The 20,514-nt window shown below is 36.9% G+C and overlaps 1 protein-coding gene across 1 annotated transcript in view; it reads left to right on the forward strand.

The window, feature by feature from the left end:
• CCDC141 (coiled-coil domain containing 141) overlaps positions 1–20,514 on the forward strand; it is a 254,579-nt gene that overhangs the window by 114,274 nt on the left and 119,791 nt on the right. The window contains exon 8 of the mRNA XM_043990782.1: positions 15,727–15,921. Within this exon, the coding sequence (XP_043846717.1) occupies positions 15,727–15,921 (195 nt within the window). The remainder of the gene's footprint in view (positions 1–15,726; positions 15,922–20,514) is intronic.

Raw genomic sequence — 20,514 nt, forward strand, 5'->3', positions numbered from 1 at the left:
TCCTTTAAAACTTAAGTGCTACCTTCTACATTAAACCTTCCTTGGTGCCACCAGTAGCTGGTGCCCTGACTCCACAAACTACCCAATATGCATTTTGTATTAATTCTGTATATATTTATAAATGTACTTGGTTGTAATGTAAACTCCTTTACTTATTTTTTTTTTACTTTTCCTTTGTAGCTCTAGGACTTGGCACAGTGCCTAGAACAATGCAGGTTTTTGATAACTTTTGATAGATTGATTGAGATTGGCTCTGTACCAAGTAGCAGAATGACCTTGGGCAACTTTCCTTTCTCCATAGACCTTACTTCTGTCCCCTGTAAAATGAAGTTGTTCTAAATAACCTATAATTTCCATCTGATGATTTTTAAGTGCCTTGCTCTCTTACTTCCAGCTTTAATTAGACTGATTGGTTTATTGCAGAGTGTACTTGATTGAGTTTACCTCCATCTCCATCTCCATCCCCTCTGAGATCTGGGTATAACAGTGGAAAGTTCCTTGCTGTTTGAGGAGAGCAGATCAAAGATACCCCAAGTACACTGGACATGAGTTAGTATCTGAAGGAAACCTGACCCCTGGAGATACAGAATTATAGAATTATATACACATGGCTGGCTTAAGAGAATGGTGGCTGGGCTTCTGGAAGTGTCTCTGAATCATCAGGACCAAATAATACTAATATGTTTTATTTGGATGTGGTATGTCACAATGGAGTGCATACTGGGGCAGGACTCAGAGCACCCAAGTTCAAATCTCCTTTCTATAATACTTACCACCTGCATGTCCTGGGGAAAATCACAACTTCTCCAACCTCAGTTTGCCCATTTGTAAAATGATGCACTTGAACTAGATGGTCTTTGTCGTCCTGTTCGCCCATGATCCTCTTATCAGCATTTAGACAGGATTTGCCTACACAGAGCATTATTCCATTGAGCTTGCACACTAGTGCCTTATTTAATATATAAAGAGGCACCTGAGTTCTTAAAGACCTCAGAAAATGGACTACAAAAGGTGGGATTTTAGTTAGTATAACAAAGTGAAGAGGAAAAAGTTCAGGTCATGTGCAAGAAGATATTTTGGGAGAAAGCCTGCCCTGCCTGGGTGACTGTCAGTGGAACCCTAAGCCCTTTATGATTTTCATAGTTTCTTTTCCTCTTCTACTGAAGCAGATTCTGTGGAAGCTCTAAGAATTTTTTAAATGGCTCCCACAGTGTCAGGGCTGGGCAGGAACAGGATAGGGCTGCAGCAGCCATTTACATGCATTAGTCATATGAAAATGAGTCTTTCTTGTTTGGAAAGAGCTTGAAAGATGTTCTTTGGCTTTGTTTTATTCCAAAGGAGTATTACAACTTTTGCTCCTAAGGGAGCCTTGAAGAAAACAATCAGTGACACTTTAGGCTTTGTTCTTTTTTTTGTGGGAATTACCACTAGTGATGGCAAAGTGAGAAGATGTCTTGTTACCAATGTATGGAAAAGCCGGACCTCTGTAAACCCTACCTCATATGTGAGCCCCTGAGCCTCCCTGCACTGAGGCTTATTGACAACACTTGCTGCTGAGCACTTCTCTGTTACTGGTATTCAGTCGCTGCCAGTGGGGGCCACACTTAAGCTGCTTCTGAAAACAGAATGGCTTGAATCTGTAAAGGACTTTGGAGAGCTCTACTTGAGTCATTTCTGCCTGGCATGTATGGGGAGTGATGGGTGGCAAACTTCATAGAGCTCTGAGAGGTTCTGGCTTTTGGGGGTTGATTGGCTTCAGCACGTCAAGGGTAATGAGAGCCCTCAGGTGTGTACATCATGCATAGTTCTGCATTTTTAAACATTTCATTAGAAAATATTTAACTAATAAATTTTCTCATGGCAACTTATATTTTGGATTTGACATATCCTTTTCTAATTCTCCAGCCTCCCCTCACAGGCTCCCCTTATCTTGTCTTGATTTTAATACATATTTTACATATACATACATACATATATATGTATATGTTTGTATCTATCATCCATCTATCATCTATCCATCTATCTATCTATCTATCTATCTATCTATCTATCTATCTATCTATCTGTCTGTCTGTCTGTCTGTCTGTCTGTCTGTCTGTCTGTCTACCTACCTACCTACCTACCTACCTACCTTCTGTCTTTCTCTCTGTCTACCTCCTGCCTGCCTTCTGGGATATACAAAGATTAATCATTCCATCAACAAGCATTTATTAAGTGTCTCTTAGATACTAGGTGTGCCAGGTGCTGAGGACACACAGACAAAATTCAAATAGTCCCTTCCCTCAAGAAACTTATGTTCCATCATGGGATAGAAAAATACATACATGCACACATATATTTATATTGTTTTATGTTCATTCATGGGATAGAATAATACAAATATAGAAACACACATCTATAGATAGCTCTCTATATACACCTATAGATATAACTATCTCTCTATACATATATTTACATCTATAGATAGATCTCTGTAAATTTACATCTCTTTCCCTCCTTCCTCCCTCCCTCCCTTCATCCTTCTCTTCCTTCCTTCTCTCATTTCTTCCTTTCTCCTTCCCTCTTCCTCCAATGGTGCCTATTGCATATCATCCACACTTCTTATCCTGTGTATATCTCATTCATATTTTCCAATTCATCTTCTGTAGGAATCTTCTATAGCCTTCTTTTATGTCCCTTGACATTAAATGGGGACCACAAGGGTACACAGGCTATCCAGTTGTTGTTTCTTGCTTTTACAACATACCTGGCTGCCTTTTTCTTCTGGGCATACATTTCTTTGATGACATCTTTTCTGCACTCCTGGTCTCCTATTTGCTTTAGCCTTATGTGTTATTTGTTTTAGACTATTCATTTCAGCCTTTGTATACCCAGGTTGCAAGTTAGAATGTGATTAAGCAAGAGGCAATGTGATGCAGTGGTAATAGAAATGGATTTGGAATCAGAAGCTCTGGATTCAAATTCAAATTCTGCCTTTTACTACCGGTGTGACTTTTAATAAGTCACTTAGCACCTCTAGTTTCTTCTTTATAAAATGAAGGGGATAGACAGGATGACATCTGAGATCACTTCTAGCCAGATTTTTATCCTATGATTCTAGGTCCATAAAGTGTCCTCAGAAATTTAAGGAGGGAAGAAACAATCCTTCTAATTTGGAGGATAAGAGAAGGCTTCATGGAGGATGTGGTGCTTTGCTAGGTGTTGAATGAAATAAAGAATTTCCAGTGATCTCTTTTTCTCCTTAAACATAGCTACCACCTCTCAGAAGAGATGTGGTATTCTTGAGATTCAGAATGAGCATTTCATTCTCACTCAGAGATGATTCGTTAATTTGTCCTGATGAACTCGGCATATTTATTACAGGAGAAAGCCTCTATTCAGAAGAATGAAATGTCCAGTTATTGGGTAAAAATAACAATAGATAGCACTTATCTAGCACTCTAAGGTTTGCAAAGTGCTCTGCACATTTTTACTTCATTTTACCCTCACAACAACCCTATGAGTTATGTAACAATTGGAATGACGCCACCTGCTGGAGACTTTCTGTAGGAAAGCTCTGCCATGAGGAGAAGGCGCCTGAGGGCAAGACATGTGGCTTTTCTTTGGCGTCAGGAAGTGATGTTTGCTTGTGGGAGGAAGAGGGGGCGAGGCTGGTGCTCTCACTCTCTTTTGTCAGGACTGGTGGAGAGTGGAGCTAGAAATGCCCTCTCCCTTTAATAGATAGATGAATCTACGTCTTTCTCTCGCCACCAAATTCTTATTCTCCTTAATAAATGCTTAAAAGTCTAACTCTTGCTAAAGCTTATAATTTATTGGTGACCACTCATCGGATATTTTAGACAGACTAGCGTGAATTTTAGCCCCTTAGAGTTAAGTGCTCTTATTATCTCCATTTTACACATAGGGAAACTGAGGTCAAAGGAGGTTAAGTGACTTGTCCAGGGTCATACTGCTAGTAAGTGTCTGAGGCAGGATTTGAACTCAGTTTTCCTAACACCAGGCCTAGCTTTCTGTCCCTTATGCCTCCTAGTCTAGTGAAAGATGTGGGAAAAAACCACATTCAATACACATTTAAGAACTTCATGGAGCAAAATTGTCATTGTTCAGTTGTTTTTAAATCATAGTTCTTTGTGACTTGCCCAAGGTACACATAGTGTCTGAGGCCAGATTTGGACTCAGGAAGATGAGTCTTCCTGACTCCCAGGCCTGGAGTCTATCTACTAAAGAAGAGACTACATCTACTAAAAAAATTACAGGAGTAAAAAATATAGTAATTTTATGTGACCTTGTTAAAATTAACATACACATACCTTTTAAAACACCATGAAATAGAATTAACAGTTTTGTAAACAAGCTTCCTCCTTGATCTTTGTATGTTGAAATATTTCTGTTTGTTGGTGATTAAGTTCTCATTACAGTGAAATATAAAAAACTTCTTTACTCTTTTCACATTCTACCTCATCACACATGTAAATATATAGAATCATAAGTCATTTATGATATCATGCCATATCATAAATTATATCATATCCCTTTGATTAGATTTCAGGCTTCTTGAGGATAAGAACTTTTCCCAACCTCCATTGTCCTGGATGTAATAGGCACTTAATTGTATATTGAATTGATAATAGGAATAAATATGGGGGTAATATATTTTAAGCATGGGAGATGCTGTTTGTGAACCCATATGGGTAAGGGCAAGATGAGCTCAGGAAATGATCAATTCAACTGGAGTATGCAGTGTGTTCAGGGTTTAAGTGGCAAGCTTAAAACTAGAGCCAAGATAAAGGAAAACCAATTTATGAATTTCTGTGTTTTTGTCATTTGAAATTTTTTCATAAAGTTTTTTCAAAGGCAATAATTAGTTCTTTCTGGCTGTTAGGCAAGGAGTTTCCTATTCTAAGAGAATGCTTTTTACATGTGACTAGAAGTAGCTAAGGGCAGCATGGTGGGCAGTGTACTGAACCTGAAGTCAGGAAGACATCTTTGTGAGTTCAAATCTGGTCTCATACAATTACTAGCTGTGTGACTCTGGGCATACCAGTTACCTCTCAGTTTTCCCATCTGTAAAATGAGCTGGAGAAGGAAATTGCATACCACTCCAGTATCTTTACTAAGAAAACTCCAAATGCGGTCACAAAGAGTCAGACATGACTGAACAACAGAAGTAGCTATCATAGTGACAAAGTTCACTGAAGAAATCTGAGAGAACTACAGAGATGTGAAGAAACTACATAAGAAAGATCTGTGGTATAAAAGACAGTTTTTATGTTTTTGATCAGACTGTACATTTCTTTGAAGAAAGTAGCACATGCCTATATTAGAAGTGATATGGGAGAACAGGGAAATGAGAGAGAATTGGCACCAACATTCTTTTGTATTTCTTTGCTTCAGTTGTGGTCTAGTAATGGAAAGATAGTTAGATGTAGATTCAGAAAGACCTAGGTTCAAATCCTGCCTCTAACACTTTATTCCTTGTGTGACCATGGGTGAGCTATTTATCCTCTATGATTTTAAATTTCTTCATATGTAAAATGAAGATGATAATAATACTTGTAGTGTTATACACATCCAAGGCCATTGTGACAATGAGAGAACTTATGGAAGGTGCTTTGAAAAATTTAATGCTCACTGTCAATACCAGTTAATATTGTGAAAATGATGTCAGAATAGGTAAAAGAGTCACTTTGTTCAACATTCATAATGTACTTATTTTCTATCTGGCTAATACTACATCTTAGTGTAGTATATTGCCCCAATTTGCACAAAGCTGAGTTAGGTGGCCAGTTTATCATTCAAAATTGGTATTAATGCTGAAACTTTTCATGACTGTCCCAATTGTAAAGCTACATGTACAAATCATTTTGAATGGTAATTTTTCTACATTATACCAAAACATGGATTTAGATGAAATTATTTTTGTAGTTGCTAATTATGAACTTAATTCAAAAGCTTTTGTGATGTGCACTATCATATAAGAAAAAGAGGCAAAGTCACTTAAACCCTGATTTTCTCATTTTAATTAACTGTCTCCTTTAGAAGATTATGAGTGAGATGTTGATCCTCTGTGTTATCTGATTCTAGACTACCTCTACCAATAATTTAATGAATTAGATTTACAGTGAGAGGATCTGGGTTCTAATTCCAGGGCTACTATAAACTTGATGATTTTTAATAAGTTTCTTAAGCTACTGGGGTCTCAATTTTTTAACTATAAAATGAGAGAAATGGACTAAAATGACCTCTAAGATCCCTTTTAGCTTTAAATTTGTGATTTCATGATTAATTATGGAACGTTGATTTTAAATCACCTTGAAGACATATGGTAAACCATCCTCTTTGTCTCCCATAATTATTGCATTATTGTTTTCTATTGCATTTTTAAATGCTTCAAGATTCTACAATCTTTCCAAACGATTGGTCCTAAAATCACATAATCTTTTTTAGTTAGGATCTATAACTCAGTAATCCTTTGGTATTTCTCCTGTTTGGTGAGAATAGAAAAAAATCATTGTGTCCTTTGTTTACTGGGATCAAGATCATGTCTATATACTCTGGGTAAATTAGATATGGACTGAAAAACCATTTTGGTCCAATTCATCAAGGACACCCTTGACTCAGAATGCTGTTTCTGGTTCCCTACCAATACCTCAATCATAGAGGAGAACTGCAGGGAATCTGGCTAACTCTTTTCAGCACAATACAATTTTCTTGCAATCATGTAGACCCACACAGTCTTCTCTTTCTTCAGACAATGTTATTTGAATTCCTTTTAGTACTATCACAGGATTTACTTTATACCCCTATGGAAATGATTAGGGCTTCAATTTTCCATTTTAATGTGGAAAAAAACTTAAACTTGGAGAAATCATTGGAAAAAGCCTTTAAAAAAATCCTAAACCCTTCCAACAGAATCCTATAGCCTTGGGCTTCAGGTTTTTTTTCCTTTCTCAGTAGGCCAATAGAAAATATGATTAAGAAAAAACAAAAGCTGTTCAGGGATCAGGGTAGCAACAAAAAACCAACAATTTTGCAGAAAGATGTCTTTTAAAGTATTCATTTAATATTCCCATGGATGAAAAGAAATGCGATACTCTAGGCCACTGCAAACCTTTCGCTTTGGGTCTTTTTTGAAAATGTGAAAGCTTATAATGAAACTTTGGGTCCTCAACAATACCCTTTTGACTTGTTCAGCTGAGGAACAGATTGAAACCTCACTATTGAATCAAGAAGGAAGAGGAAAAACATTTCTTCTCCAGGTTCCATGCTTGAAATTTTGCAATGTTTTTGAGAATAGCAGGGAATGATTTATCTTTTGGTAGCCATGATTTTAGTTGCCTCTCTGCTATCAAGTAGCACATCATAATGTATATCTATACAACTGGCTCCACTCTGTGGACAAAAGTTGTACAAAGTGAAGCAGGGGAGTAAATATTAAGGGGTGCTCCCTTTTTTCTATTTCCCTTTCCCTTTCCATTCCTTTCCCCTTCCCCTTTCTTTTTCCTTTCCTTTCCAAATTCTTGCCTTTTCTTTTTGTATGTTTTTTCCTTTTTTGCATTTTCCAATAATTAACAGAGGGAAACACTACACCCTGCTTGAGAATTGTAGATCTTTCCTCTAGGACAGGGATTCCTAACCTTTTTTTTTTTTTTTTTGGACAGTCTGGTGAAGCCTATGATCCACTTCCCAGAATGCTGTATTTAAATACATAAAATAAAATAGAATTCCAAAGGAAAGCAATTCTATTGAAATAAAGATGTATTTTTCCAATAAGAATTCATAGCCCCCTGAAATCTATTGGTCCATGTTCCCCAGTTTAAGAATCCCTCTACTGGAGGTTGTCTGTTCAAATATAGAAAATATTGTTGATTCATGGCTAATTGCTTGAGTACCTCATAGTCATGCTGAGCCTAAAATCTAGAACCTCGTGATAGAGACAATTTGCCATGAATTCACAACTTACCTGTGAGGGAAATAGGGACAGATGTGAGGTTTTATGAACTCAATTTCCCACCTAGGGAAACTAAGAACATCAACAATAACAACAATCCTCAACATCCTGGCTACACTTATTTAACAAGTCCAGAATAAAGGATTGGATGTTTGTTCTGAGGCACCGGGCTTGATGATCTCATGAGTTGACGTGATACTTTGTCTTATGGTTGGGAGGTCTTAGAATCTGAGCAAGATTTAGAGCTCCAAGATGTATCTAGATGTACCTCTTCACTGTATAGTTGAGGAAACAGAGGCTTAGGATGGTTAAATGATTTGCCCAGATAACAAGAAAATTGGAACCTATGTCTTCTACCTCCAGAGACGGTACTTTGCCTTCTGTTCTAGATAGAAGACAATTTCTTTCTGTCTTCTATCTTCTGTCTTTGCGTCAATATGATGCAATGGAAGGAGACCTGTCTCTAGAGTTAGAGAATCAGGGTTCAAATCTTCATTTCAATCCTGGCTGAACAACTTTAGATTTCTCTGACTTCTCTGCCACGCTTTAGGGAGCCTATCATCTGAAAAACTCATCCTGCAAGGTCAGATTAGCCTTGGTGTTCATACCTCATTACCACCCTCTGCCCCTCTGATTAGAGGGTAGAACCGTGAACTCTACAACCTCTACTTAAGGAGAAGGTTCAGGATAGAAATCACCTTCTTTTCCACCTGCCTTCATGACTTTGGGACTTTTCTAACTTCTCTACCATCCTCTTACCCCAGTTGTCTACTTCCCCCTTCCCCCTTTTCCTTTTGTGTGATGTCTTTCCCCATTAGATTGCAAATTCCCTGAGGGCAAGAACTGGATTTCTTTTTTGGATTTGTATCCTCAATGTTTTGCAGTGTCTGGTCCATAGTAGGCAGAATAAATGTTTATTGACTATTGATTGCTTCTGACACTACTTATGTGACTGTGGACAAGTCATTTAATGTCCCTAGGCTTCAGTTTCCTCATTTGAAAAATGAGGGGGGGGGCAGCTAGGTGGCACAGTGGATAAAGCACAGGCCCTGGATTCAGGAGTACCTGAGTTCAAATCTGACCTCAGACACTTGACACTTACTAGCTGTGTGACCCTGGGCAAGTCACTTAACCCCCATTGCCCTGCAAAAAAAAAAAAAGAAAAAGAAAAAGAAAAATGAGGGGGTCAGACTAGTCTGGGGCGGGGTTCCTTCCTGTTTTAAATCTGTAGTCCTATGATTTTTAGTTGACAAGTAGGCACATCCTAATACCACAATTCCTCTGTCTGAGGCTATGTGCCCTTCTTAGAATGCATAGCAGCCTTGAATGGGTTATAGGTGCTATACTATTATTCACTCATCCAGAATGGGATGAAACCTCATTATCTGCCTAGGTTGACACTTGTTTTTGTATAGGTCAGGGGACAGGCAGAAATGCAGACAGGGAGCAAGTCCATTTCCAGAGATTGTCCATTTCTCAAGGTATTTATTTTCTATCCTCTAAAAGCTTGAGCATATCTTTGTTATTATCATTTTGACTACATCAATGATTCCATTGTTATAGGGCATTCCTGGTGAGAAAACTCCCTCTGCTAATACAGTTTGGTACTTATTATGAAACCTATAGTTTCAGGGCCTACAGCCCTTAGAGATTAAATGACTTGCCATAGACATTGGACATAGAGACAGTTTGTGACAGGACTTGAATCCAGGTCTCCTGAACTTTGAGATCAGTTTTGTCTACTCTATACCACCCAGGGTTAGTTCTCCATCTGCTATACCACCTTTGTGTCTCATTTCTTTCATTTAAAAAAGATAGATGTAAACATGCTTTACTTAACTACACATCACCCTCTGATTAGAATTGCTAAGTTAAAAATGAAAAAAAAAATGTGATTCTGTTAATGCGACCGTGTAGGGTTCTGTAAGTTTTCTGCCAATGAGTTAATTCTCCTTGGTTTGGACTGGAGTAGCACTGGATGCTTAGAGATTGAGGAAGAAATGAGCTATAACTAATGAGAGCTCATTCCAGATTAACCGTGCTTCATGAACTGTCAGTACACTTTACATAGGCTACTTTGTCATAGCCTTCAATTTGCCAAGAACACAGAATCACTTCTACCCAAACTTTTTGGCAGTTTCACAAATAAATGCCCTGATATCTTTTCTTAGACTCATCATTGCATCCTAAGGATATAGGATCATAGATTTAGAGATGAAAAGCAACTTAGAAGTCATCTAGCCTTCCCTATCCCCATGTCATTGATCAGGAAACCAAGGCCCAAAGGAATAAGTGAGCCATCTAGGTAGTACAGTGAATAGGGTGTTGGAGTCAGGAGTTCTAATCCAGCCTCATACACTAACTAGTTGTGTGACATTGGACAAGTCATGTTATCTCTTTTTTTTTTTTTTGTGGGGCAATGGGGGTTAAGTGACTTGCCCAGGGTCACACAGCTAATAAGTGTCAAGTGTCTGAGGCTGGATTTGAACTCAGGTATGCCTGAATCCAGGGCCAGTGCTCTATCCACTGTGCCACCTAGCTGCCCCCATGTTATCTCTTCCTGTCAAAGTTTCCTCATCTATAAAATGGGAATAATAATACCTACCTCTGAGGGTTGGAGATAAAATGAAATAATATTTGTAAAGCACTTTACTAACCTTACAACACTATATGAATTCTACTTACTATTTACTACTACGACTACTACTACTACTACAGCTGCTGCTGCTGCTACTACTATTACTACTACTTACTACTACAACTATGACTCCTATGGATACTACTACTTGTCCATGGTCATAGAGGTGTTAAGTGACATATCTGTAATTCGAATCTGTGCTCTGACTCCAAATCAAGAATTCTTTCTACTGTTCCCTATTACCATTCCTTTGTGGGTGGTAAGAAAAAAACACACCCTGCTTTCAGATTCTGAAATCAGGTTTGACAGAAATTTTCATTTTTCACATAATGGACAATCAACAAAGCTGCCTGCTTCAAAGGTATGAGATGATATTTGTCAAGTTCTTAGCGCAGTGCCTGGCACATAGGAAAAAGAAAGGAAGAAAGAAAGAGAGAGAAAGAAGGGAGGGATGAAAAAAAGTGAAAAAGAAGGGAAGGAGGAAAGAAAAAGAAAGGAGGAAAGAAGGAGAGAGAGAAGAAAAAAGAAGGAAGGAAGGAAAGTTAAGCTTTTTTTCTGCCAAGGCAAAGTTTCATTTGGAGAGCTAACCTAAGACTTTTCCCCCTTAAGAAAATCATTTTTGCTTTCTTGTCTATCAGCACTAATCCTCTTAAAAATACCCTTTCAATCAAGGGATCCAGGAGAAGCTCAATTTCCCCAGTAAATGGAACACTGAAAGGCACAGTTAAAAAGGGCCACTACTGTGAGAAAAGAATGAGAATAATGGCATGACCTGTGGAGACCCACTGAGTACAAGTACATAGAGTGCCGTGTGTCTTTAACGGGTCAGAGATATTCACGTATCTCTGTCGAATTGAAAAGTCAAGGTAATGGCAGGCTTTGAGTTGCTTCTGGTGGCGACACGTATGAGAAATATTTTATTGCTAAGTGACTGAGACTCTTTTAGAGATTTAACACTTAGCAGGCAGGGAGCAGCTTAGGGAAAAGGGACCAAGATTTTCTCTATTGGGTTTTTGTGGCCTTGATCACAGTGACAACTATTCCCACTCTAAGGACACATTAAATTCAGGTGTCTCCTTGAAGTCTTTATTATTATTTTTTAAAGCTTTCCACATAAAAATACCTAGGGAAATATATTGTCAAATTGGTATAGAGAACTGTAAGAAATTTCCTGTAATGCTCTGCTAAAAAAACAATTTCCTGAAAATATTGCCCCCCAAATGTTAAATAGATCTGCCTTTATCCCTGTGTAACAGGAGTCTAAGTGATTGTGCAGACTCAGTCACCTTGCTTGGCTACTGCAGGCTTTCCACATGGAGGTCACAAGGGAGCTTACGTCCAGGAAATTTGAGATAACATGTAAGAGAAGTGCCTTGGAGAGACTGTGAGACATCCTATAACTGACTCTCATTGTCTAACTACCCATTGAAGAGGAGGCTCTTTAATTCATTCCAAAAAAGAAATAAAAAGGCCCATCAGCTTCATCTACTTCCTTTTTTTGTTTGTTTGGTTTTTTTGTTTTTGGTGAGGCAGTTGGGGTTAAGTGACTTGCCCAGGGTCACACAGCTAGTTAAGTGTCGAGTGTCTGAGGTTGGATTTGAACTCAGGTCCTCCTGAATCCAGGGCCGGTACTCTATCCACTGCACCAGCTAGCTGCCCCTGTCTACTTCCTTTTAACCTCATTCTCTTAATTTGCTTCATTCAGTGACTCCTGCACTCATGGCCTTCTCCATTCTGAAGTATGTGCCTCCTTCCCCCCATCCTCCAAGACACAAGACATTGGTCATTGGCCTTTTCATTTGTTCTTTTCCATTTTGGGTGGTGGGAGTGGAGTCTCAAAACTTAGTAAATTCTAGAGGTTGTCACAAAGGGCATACCACACCCCAGAATTCCAGAGCTTAGTTTCCAGGCTGGGCATTATAGCAAATCCAGCATTATAGTCTTGGCTGGCCTTCTGGACCTAGACTAGAAGAAGCTGAGACTAGGATTCATCTGGCAGACAAGGCACATATAGATATGAATTTGGTGGGATTAATGCTATCTAGAAACTGAGCTAAATTTTGAATGGAGTTACTCTGAGGCTACTATCCCTGTGACTGAGTTAGCATAATCGAAAGTATGCCCTGGAGGTACTGGAAGAAATGTTGGTAGTTTGCTGTTGCTATACCTTGGAAGTAAACATCTTGTTGTAAAAGACAATTTATGTTAAGTAATTAAATGTAAGTGGGACTTGGTCACTGGCTCCCTTACAATGATGGGGGAGGACCAGAGCTGGTAGGGCCTCAAGACCAGTGGCACTACAGAAAAAAAAATCTCCACCCTTCAGGGCACCCTAGGATCATGAAAGGGAGATATCATAGACCTGGCCCAGCAAGGGAGAGCCAGAGCATTTTTTCTCCAAGGTAAAGTTCCCAAAGCTTTGTGGCCAAGCCAAAGTAGGCCATATATGCAAGTTATTCTAGAAGATATGAAGAATAAAGAGTATAGTCATATAGTCCCTGTTCTCTTTGAGTGTGCCGGCTAGCAGGCTTGTTTCTTCCTCTTGTTTTCCACATCTAGTCATCAATTGAATTCAACAACATAATCTGTGATATGGGGCCGAACCAAGATGACAGAACAACACAGCTTCCCCCACAACTGCTCCAAAAACAATCTAAGATTGCTAAACTGAGCAGTGATTGGAAATCAAAGGAGACATTTCAGTAGGTAGTCTGTCCACCACAAGATCACGATTTTTTTTTTAAAGCCAAATGAACAGGAGAGGAACTATGGAAGAGGACATTTGTTGGGAACCAGAGCACTGAGGTAGGAGAGCATCGAGAGATCTGGTCTTGCCCTGAGTCTCTAGGGCACAGCTTATTTTTGACTTAACCCCTGGCCCAAGCCAGCAGCATGATGTCTCTCAGGGGAACTGGGACATCAACATAGGAAGGCCTCGAGCTGATCACAGAGTCAGTCAGGAGGGAAGTATGGTATAGCATCAGTTCTCTGGGACCAAAATTGGTGTTTATAAATGGAGTGTAGCAATCTCTTTATCTTGTTTCCATTTACATTATAGTAGTCATTATGTATATTATTCTCTTGATTCTGTTTATTTCCTTCTTTATCAAAAAATTTCCCACTGTTTCTATGAATTCCTCATACTCATCATTTTTTATGGCACAGTAATATCCCATTACATTAATATATCACGATTTGTTCCATGATTCCCCAATACTTGAGTACCCATTTTGCTTTCAGTTTCCATCACAAGTATTTCTATGAATATTCTGATATTTATGTCTTTCCTTCAGTCTTTGGTCTCATTTGGAGTATATGCCTAGTGGTAAGAATGCTGATTCAAAGGACCTGAACAGTTTACTGATTTTCCATGCATAATTCTGTATTCCATCCACAGCACATTAAGGTGTCTGCCTTCTTTGAAGGGACCTGCCTTATCATTATTGACCATTTCTATCTTTATCACTGTTGTTCTAGGTCCATATTTGAAGCCATTACATCTTGATTTAAATTAATGAAGCTTCATTTCCAGCAGCCTTCATGCCATAATTAATTGAGCATCAGGTTAGAACTTTGGTGGCTTTTTTTTTTTTTGGTGAGGTAATTGGGGTTAAGTGACTTGCCCAGGGTCACACAGCTAGAAAGTGTCAAGTGTCTGAGGCCGGATTTGAACTCAGGTGCTCCTGAATCCAGGGCTGGTATTTTATTCACTGTGCCACCTAACTGCCTCGAACTTTGGTGGCTTTTAAGAAATTTAAGTAGTGGACAATAAGGTCATAGACTATAATATATGTATATATACATATTTATACATATATGCATCTATGTATATGTGTAGGTGTTTATTCACACGTATATATTTATATATGCGTGTGTATGCTTATATAGGTATGTATAGGAGTATTTGTATTCACCACTAGTGCTGTGTTGTATACTTGTGGAATGAATGAATAACAGTGGCAGACCATACTTAATATTGTAATAAAATTCTGTTGCTACTGAGAAAACAGATAAAATTTGAAAGAGGCTATGATGAAATCAAAATGAATTTTGGGCTTAATTTTCAGTCCTTTGACAAATGAACTGTGTCTATTCCTTAATCTAGCCTAGAATAAGGTCCTCCTTGCTATCCCTGCCCCCCAAATTCCCTACTATCAGAGCTATTGTCTTATAGATCATCATAGTTTTATTATACTAGATCTGACATCTCTGCTTTTGAGAACAACTTGGATTTTCTTTTCAAATAGACTGAATGTTAAGATGTTTGGTACACTCCAGGTGTTATCATTTTCCTTTGCTTTTTATTATTATTATTATTTTTGGTTTTGCATCTGAATGTGATGGAAAATAGAAAATGGCTTCTTTTCTTCTTTGAGAATGTTTATATTTCATTAAGAGTGAAAGCAGTGAAAGGTGATTTTAAGGCCAGAAGGGAGGGAGTACTGCACAATGATAACTATTAATTTCGTGGTGAATAACAAACCTTAATTTTCAGTTTCAAATGCTGGCAGACACTGGAGCAACAACAACAATCCATGTGATGTTTGCCTTATTTTTCCACATTTTCCTGTATTGGCAATGAAACTGAATTTGGAGAAAAAGATGCAAATCTATATTCTTTTTTCCTTAAATTAAAAAAAAGTTGACTTGGCCATGAGGCAAAATGCAAATGGACAGATATTTTTGAATATGTGGGAAGGTGGAGGGGGTAGAAATTATAATCTACTTGATTCTTCAATAGCTTTACCCAGCTAAGCCTCCTAGATTTCATTCCTTTCTCTCTCCTCCTTCCTTCTCTCTTTCTCCCCTTCCTCTTTCTTAATATTACAGTAATGTAAAAGGAAATAAGACAGAGACAGCTATACTCCTTTTGTAAAGATAGATTTTGGTCTCAGAGAACTGAGACTATACCATACCTCCCTCCTTTCAACAGAAAGGTGGGGAATGATAGATGTGACGCATGGCAGATAGCATCAGACAAACACTTGATATATTATTAAATCCTTGGATATTGTACCAGATACAGTAGTTGATTTCCAGGTAAAACCAATACCTTCTGCATGTTTTCTTAAACCTTATTAGAGCCAATTAGGGTTAGGCTATGTAGAACCAGCTAAATGAGAGTGGTCTCTTTTAGGAATGGAATTCTGCTGTTGACAAATTGAAGAGAGAAGCCCTCAGGATTCTGCTGACAGAAGACTACGTGGAGAAAGAACACCTGCAGCTTTCAAATCAGAAGTTGAACCAGCTTCAAGAAGAGTTGGCCCAGCTCATGGACAAAAGGAAGACCTTGTTACAAGAGGCAAATGATTTTTTTAACAGTGTTAACAAGGTTAGTGTGAGGCAAAATCAATAATTGTAAGGAATCACATGGTGCTCAAAAGAATGATTTCAAAGACTAGATTGTATCATGGTGATAGGACAGCTAAACACTTATCATCCAAACAGAGAGGTTCCATGACCTCTAATAACAAATTGGCTTCTAAAATTTATTTCTACTGTGGTTATAAGTTGCCTTGAAAAACTAAGAACATCCAGATCATTAACATGAAAGAGTTTTGCTTTTTAAAAATTGCCTCATAGAGTGTTCGTATGTTACATTGTAGAACCTTTTCTGCCTGGGAGCAAACCAGAATCCTTTATTTGAGTATTTTAGTAATTACAAGGAAATTCTACCACATTTAGGCTAGCAAAAGGTAACCTAGTTCAACAGCAATAGCAACACACTTCCTTTACAATTTTCAGTGAATGATTCTATATTTCCATCCCTCCTTTTTTAATTGGATAGTAACAGGAACACTAAAAGTTCCTGGATGTGACATAGTTAAACAAAATTCTTTTCTATTATAAAAGCATAAAGAATAAATCATAGGACCTATGTCTCCCCTCCTCTCACATATGCAAAACAGCTTTTTACTTTTTTCAAAACACTTGATTGGCTTTGCATAAATAAATCTTTTGAAAAAAAGAATAAATCATAGGGCCATTCTGCCTCTCACCTAGAAGAAAACTTCTTTGAAGCTGCAAACAGGTGCATGAGTTTTATCTTTGTATCATGAACCTGCCTTTTGAAAACTGGAAGAAGCCTGAGTATGAGCCACTTCCAACTCTTGAGTTTAAATCTAAAGCTCTCCATATGTTAATGGGAAGTAAAATGGCAAGATCCTAGAGATTATTTCCTTGTCCATTACTTTAGAAATTCTCTAGTTAATTCATGTAAGGTAAATTATTACTGATGGCTAATATTGAAAGTTAATATAATTGTGCTCACCTTGTATGTGCCAAATTGTTGTTCATATTTAAGAACTTAATTCTTTTAACTTTCACAATATTTGGGGGGTTGAACATGTACTTTCAAACTCTATTAACAATTTGTTCTGTGCATTAAATTCCCTTGGTGTTAGAAGGAAAGAATTGTAAAAATAAATCATGACAAAAGAACTGAGTAAAAAAAAATCATAGGAGCTAGCTAGCCACAATACATAAATTTTAATTACAATTATAATACTATGAATACTGTTTTCTGATGGATTCAAAATAGATCTTTTTCTAATATGGAAGGTTTATGTGAGCTCTACTAACTTAAGCAGCAAGATCTATGGATAAACCCTAAATGGTAACATTTGTGTTGAGCAATCTTTTCTCTAAGAAAGATACTATCCATTTCTGATGCCAACTTCATGGAATATAATGACATCACTTTCAACTAAAGATTTTCCAAAAGGACAAGGAGTTGAACTTATTGTTGTTTATAGAAAGTGCTCTGATTATTCATCCTCATTACACTATCCTTGGCCTCAAGAAATGGGAAATTTTTACTTCATTATTTATCTCATTTGGAAGTTGATAATTACTACTTTAGTGCATAAATAGCTGGCATTAAAGAATCCAGTAATAATGCCTAAAAATTTTTTAGCCATTTTTTTATCAAACTTGGCAGGGGATAGGTATGGTGTCTTTTCCATTTTTTATGAGAGAACCAAAGAATAGAAGGTAGTTTCTTCCTCAAGCTTACACTGTAATTCGAGATCCTGACTCCCACAAGACAATTTTGCACATTATCTTGCTACAATGGCATATTAACTATTCAAGTTATAGTTAGCCCATATGGGACATATGCATATGGTAGGATTCTCTATATGTATCAAATTAGTGTATGGATTTGAATTCTCACTGTCCTTTCTAACATCAAAGACACAATTTCCAATATTATATCTATGGAAGGGTCACTATAAATGGCAAGTCATATACCCATACAAACATGCATAGACAACACCCTTAATGCCAGTGGGATATAAGACTTTTAAAAGTAAATTATCTATATCTATATCTATATGTCTGTGTATGTATGTATGTGTGTGTGTGTGTGTATATATATAATGGAAATACCACTTCATATGGAGTCAGAAGAATTGGAATACTGGATTTACTATTGGCTACCTCTGAAACCATGGTCAAGTTATTTAACCAATGTTTGCCTTATTTTCCAAATTTATAAAATGAAGGAATCGGACTAATGACTGACATACCTTTCAAGTATACATTTATGATTCTATGATTACTACCCATTACTATCATATGAATACACATAGACCATGTTGGTGTAGGGGAGAATAACCAAAATTATATAGTAATTATATGGTAAATACCACCATCCTAACTAAAGATGAAAATTCATCTTATGACTTACATGTGAATTGTGCAAATTTAAAATTTCAGTCTCTAGGCAATCCTTTGAAAAGGCATATAGACCTTTTATCAGTACCTCCACCATCTCATTGTAGTCCTTGGTCCCCACATATATACTTCTCATGCCCTGGGGAAATGATGGGAATATTTTTATGGGTACTCAAGTCCTATAGGAGCCATTTGGTAAATGGTAGATTATGTCATGGCATTAGAAATTTTGAATCTGAGATTTGTTTACTGTGTGCTTTTTGTAATGAGATTGTGGTTAAGCTTTCTCTATGGTCTATGGTTATATACTTTCTTTTTTTCTGTATCCTTTCATCTTCATTATTTCCCCTTTTCTCTCCATATACCTCTCAATTTAGACATAAAGATTACCACTATTTAAAAAGAAAACAATTATGACACATAAATGTTTTCATAAATTGAAATCAAGCTAAATCATTCAGAGCAATATTTAGAATTCCTTATTTCTGTTCTTAAGGGATAAAAATGTTAATTTATTCAATTTTGCAAAACTGAATATAACATAATTATCATTTTATCTGTCCTTGCTGAACATTATTTTTCCTATGGGTCCAAACATAGATCTCTTTACCTTTCAATATTGCCAGAAGTTGTTCATTTCTAAAGCCAAAGTTAATCATCCAGTTAGCTTAATGTTTGCACACAAGCGAATGCTCCAAACGGTCTTAGTTGAACAATATGGTAGTTTACATATGGAGCACCAGGTGGAGCCATTATGACATGTGACTTATTATCATTGGCAGTTTTTACATGGATTGGTTCTACTGGGTTCATTTGGGAACTAAGCCCAAAGGAGTAGAATTTCAGAGCAGATAAGAGGAGAAAAGTAGATAAGATGGGCCTATCTATAGTAAGGGCAAAGTGATGAGAATTTTAGCTATCATTTATATAAGATTTGTGACTAAAAATATGAATCTCTTGTGGTTGGCTAACTATCCATTGCATTGACTTTCATATTTAAAATATGTTTTTTCCAATGACTAAAGTAGTTGAAAAATATACAGATGGCAGATTGTTTTCATGGTGCATGAACAAGGGAGCTAGGCTGATGCTGTTCAATTCATTTTAGACTGTTTTTAGTTATGGAGCATTTGTTATATTGGTTATACCTAATCTACAAGTTTATGTAGACTTATTCATTCAATACTGTTATTAGATATCCACTATTTTGGTCTTGAGTTTTCCCAAATAAAAGCCAGTGATGCTGAAGAAACAGCAACAAATAGAACAATTTGTGGAAAAATGAAGAAGTCTTTAAACTTCTTGACAAACAGTTGATCTAGGACAGATTTTAAGGCTTATCTTTGATGTCAGAACATTAGAACAAAGCAGAAGTCTGTATACAGCTGCTAGTTTATTCAAATAGATAAAAATGAGAGGGAGAACTATCTTTGGAAACCAAATGAAATGAGGAGAAAATAACTTAATTAAATGAAAACAGTTCTTCATGTTGATGCAGGATAGGAGAAAAGAAATGACAACTCTATTTTTTCCCTCCAGAAATATTAGTTGCAGGACTAACAATTGTATCAACAATTGAAAATGATGCATTTTTTAGTTAAAAATCAAAACAATGTTTTTTTCATCTTACATCTTAGCTCATGTTGTCAAGTATATAGAAATGTTCTTCTGTGACCTCACACCATTTTGTGTCATACAGCAAAGTCTACAAATCTAAAAATTAACCTTTTCAGAAAACTAATTATGTAATGCATTCTTTCACTTTTCTGAAAGCTGGTAACAAAAAATGAGTAGTTTAAGACTTGTTATAACCATATGTGATGAAAGACACTCATAAACTATAGCTGCTTCCTTTACTTTTCATGGATCATCATTGAAATATTTTTGTGAATCTATTAGCAACCTACCCTGAGGATTATCAACCCCTTTCCACACAAAGAAGGTAAAAATTAATTAATTGCCAATATTGGAGGTATGAACTAAAAACCCAAATGGAGTGGTATAACAGGAGTTTCACAGAATCATTACTTTTACCACTGGTGTTTGTACAAGAGTTATGGGAACACAAATATGAAATATACCACCTATCATTACATTATTTCTGAACACATAAATTTTCATTCTTGATGATTTTAGTTTATGGTTATTTATTTCAAGAAATGACCACTCAGATGAATATTTATTGATCACTTACTTGAGATATTTAGTCATTCTATGGAGAATGTGTCGCTAAAATAAATCAATAGAT

This window comes from Dromiciops gliroides, chromosome 3, assembly GCF_019393635.1.
Source record: "Dromiciops gliroides isolate mDroGli1 chromosome 3, mDroGli1.pri, whole genome shotgun sequence".
In the NCBI taxonomy this organism is placed as follows: domain Eukaryota; kingdom Metazoa; phylum Chordata; class Mammalia; order Microbiotheria; family Microbiotheriidae; genus Dromiciops; species Dromiciops gliroides.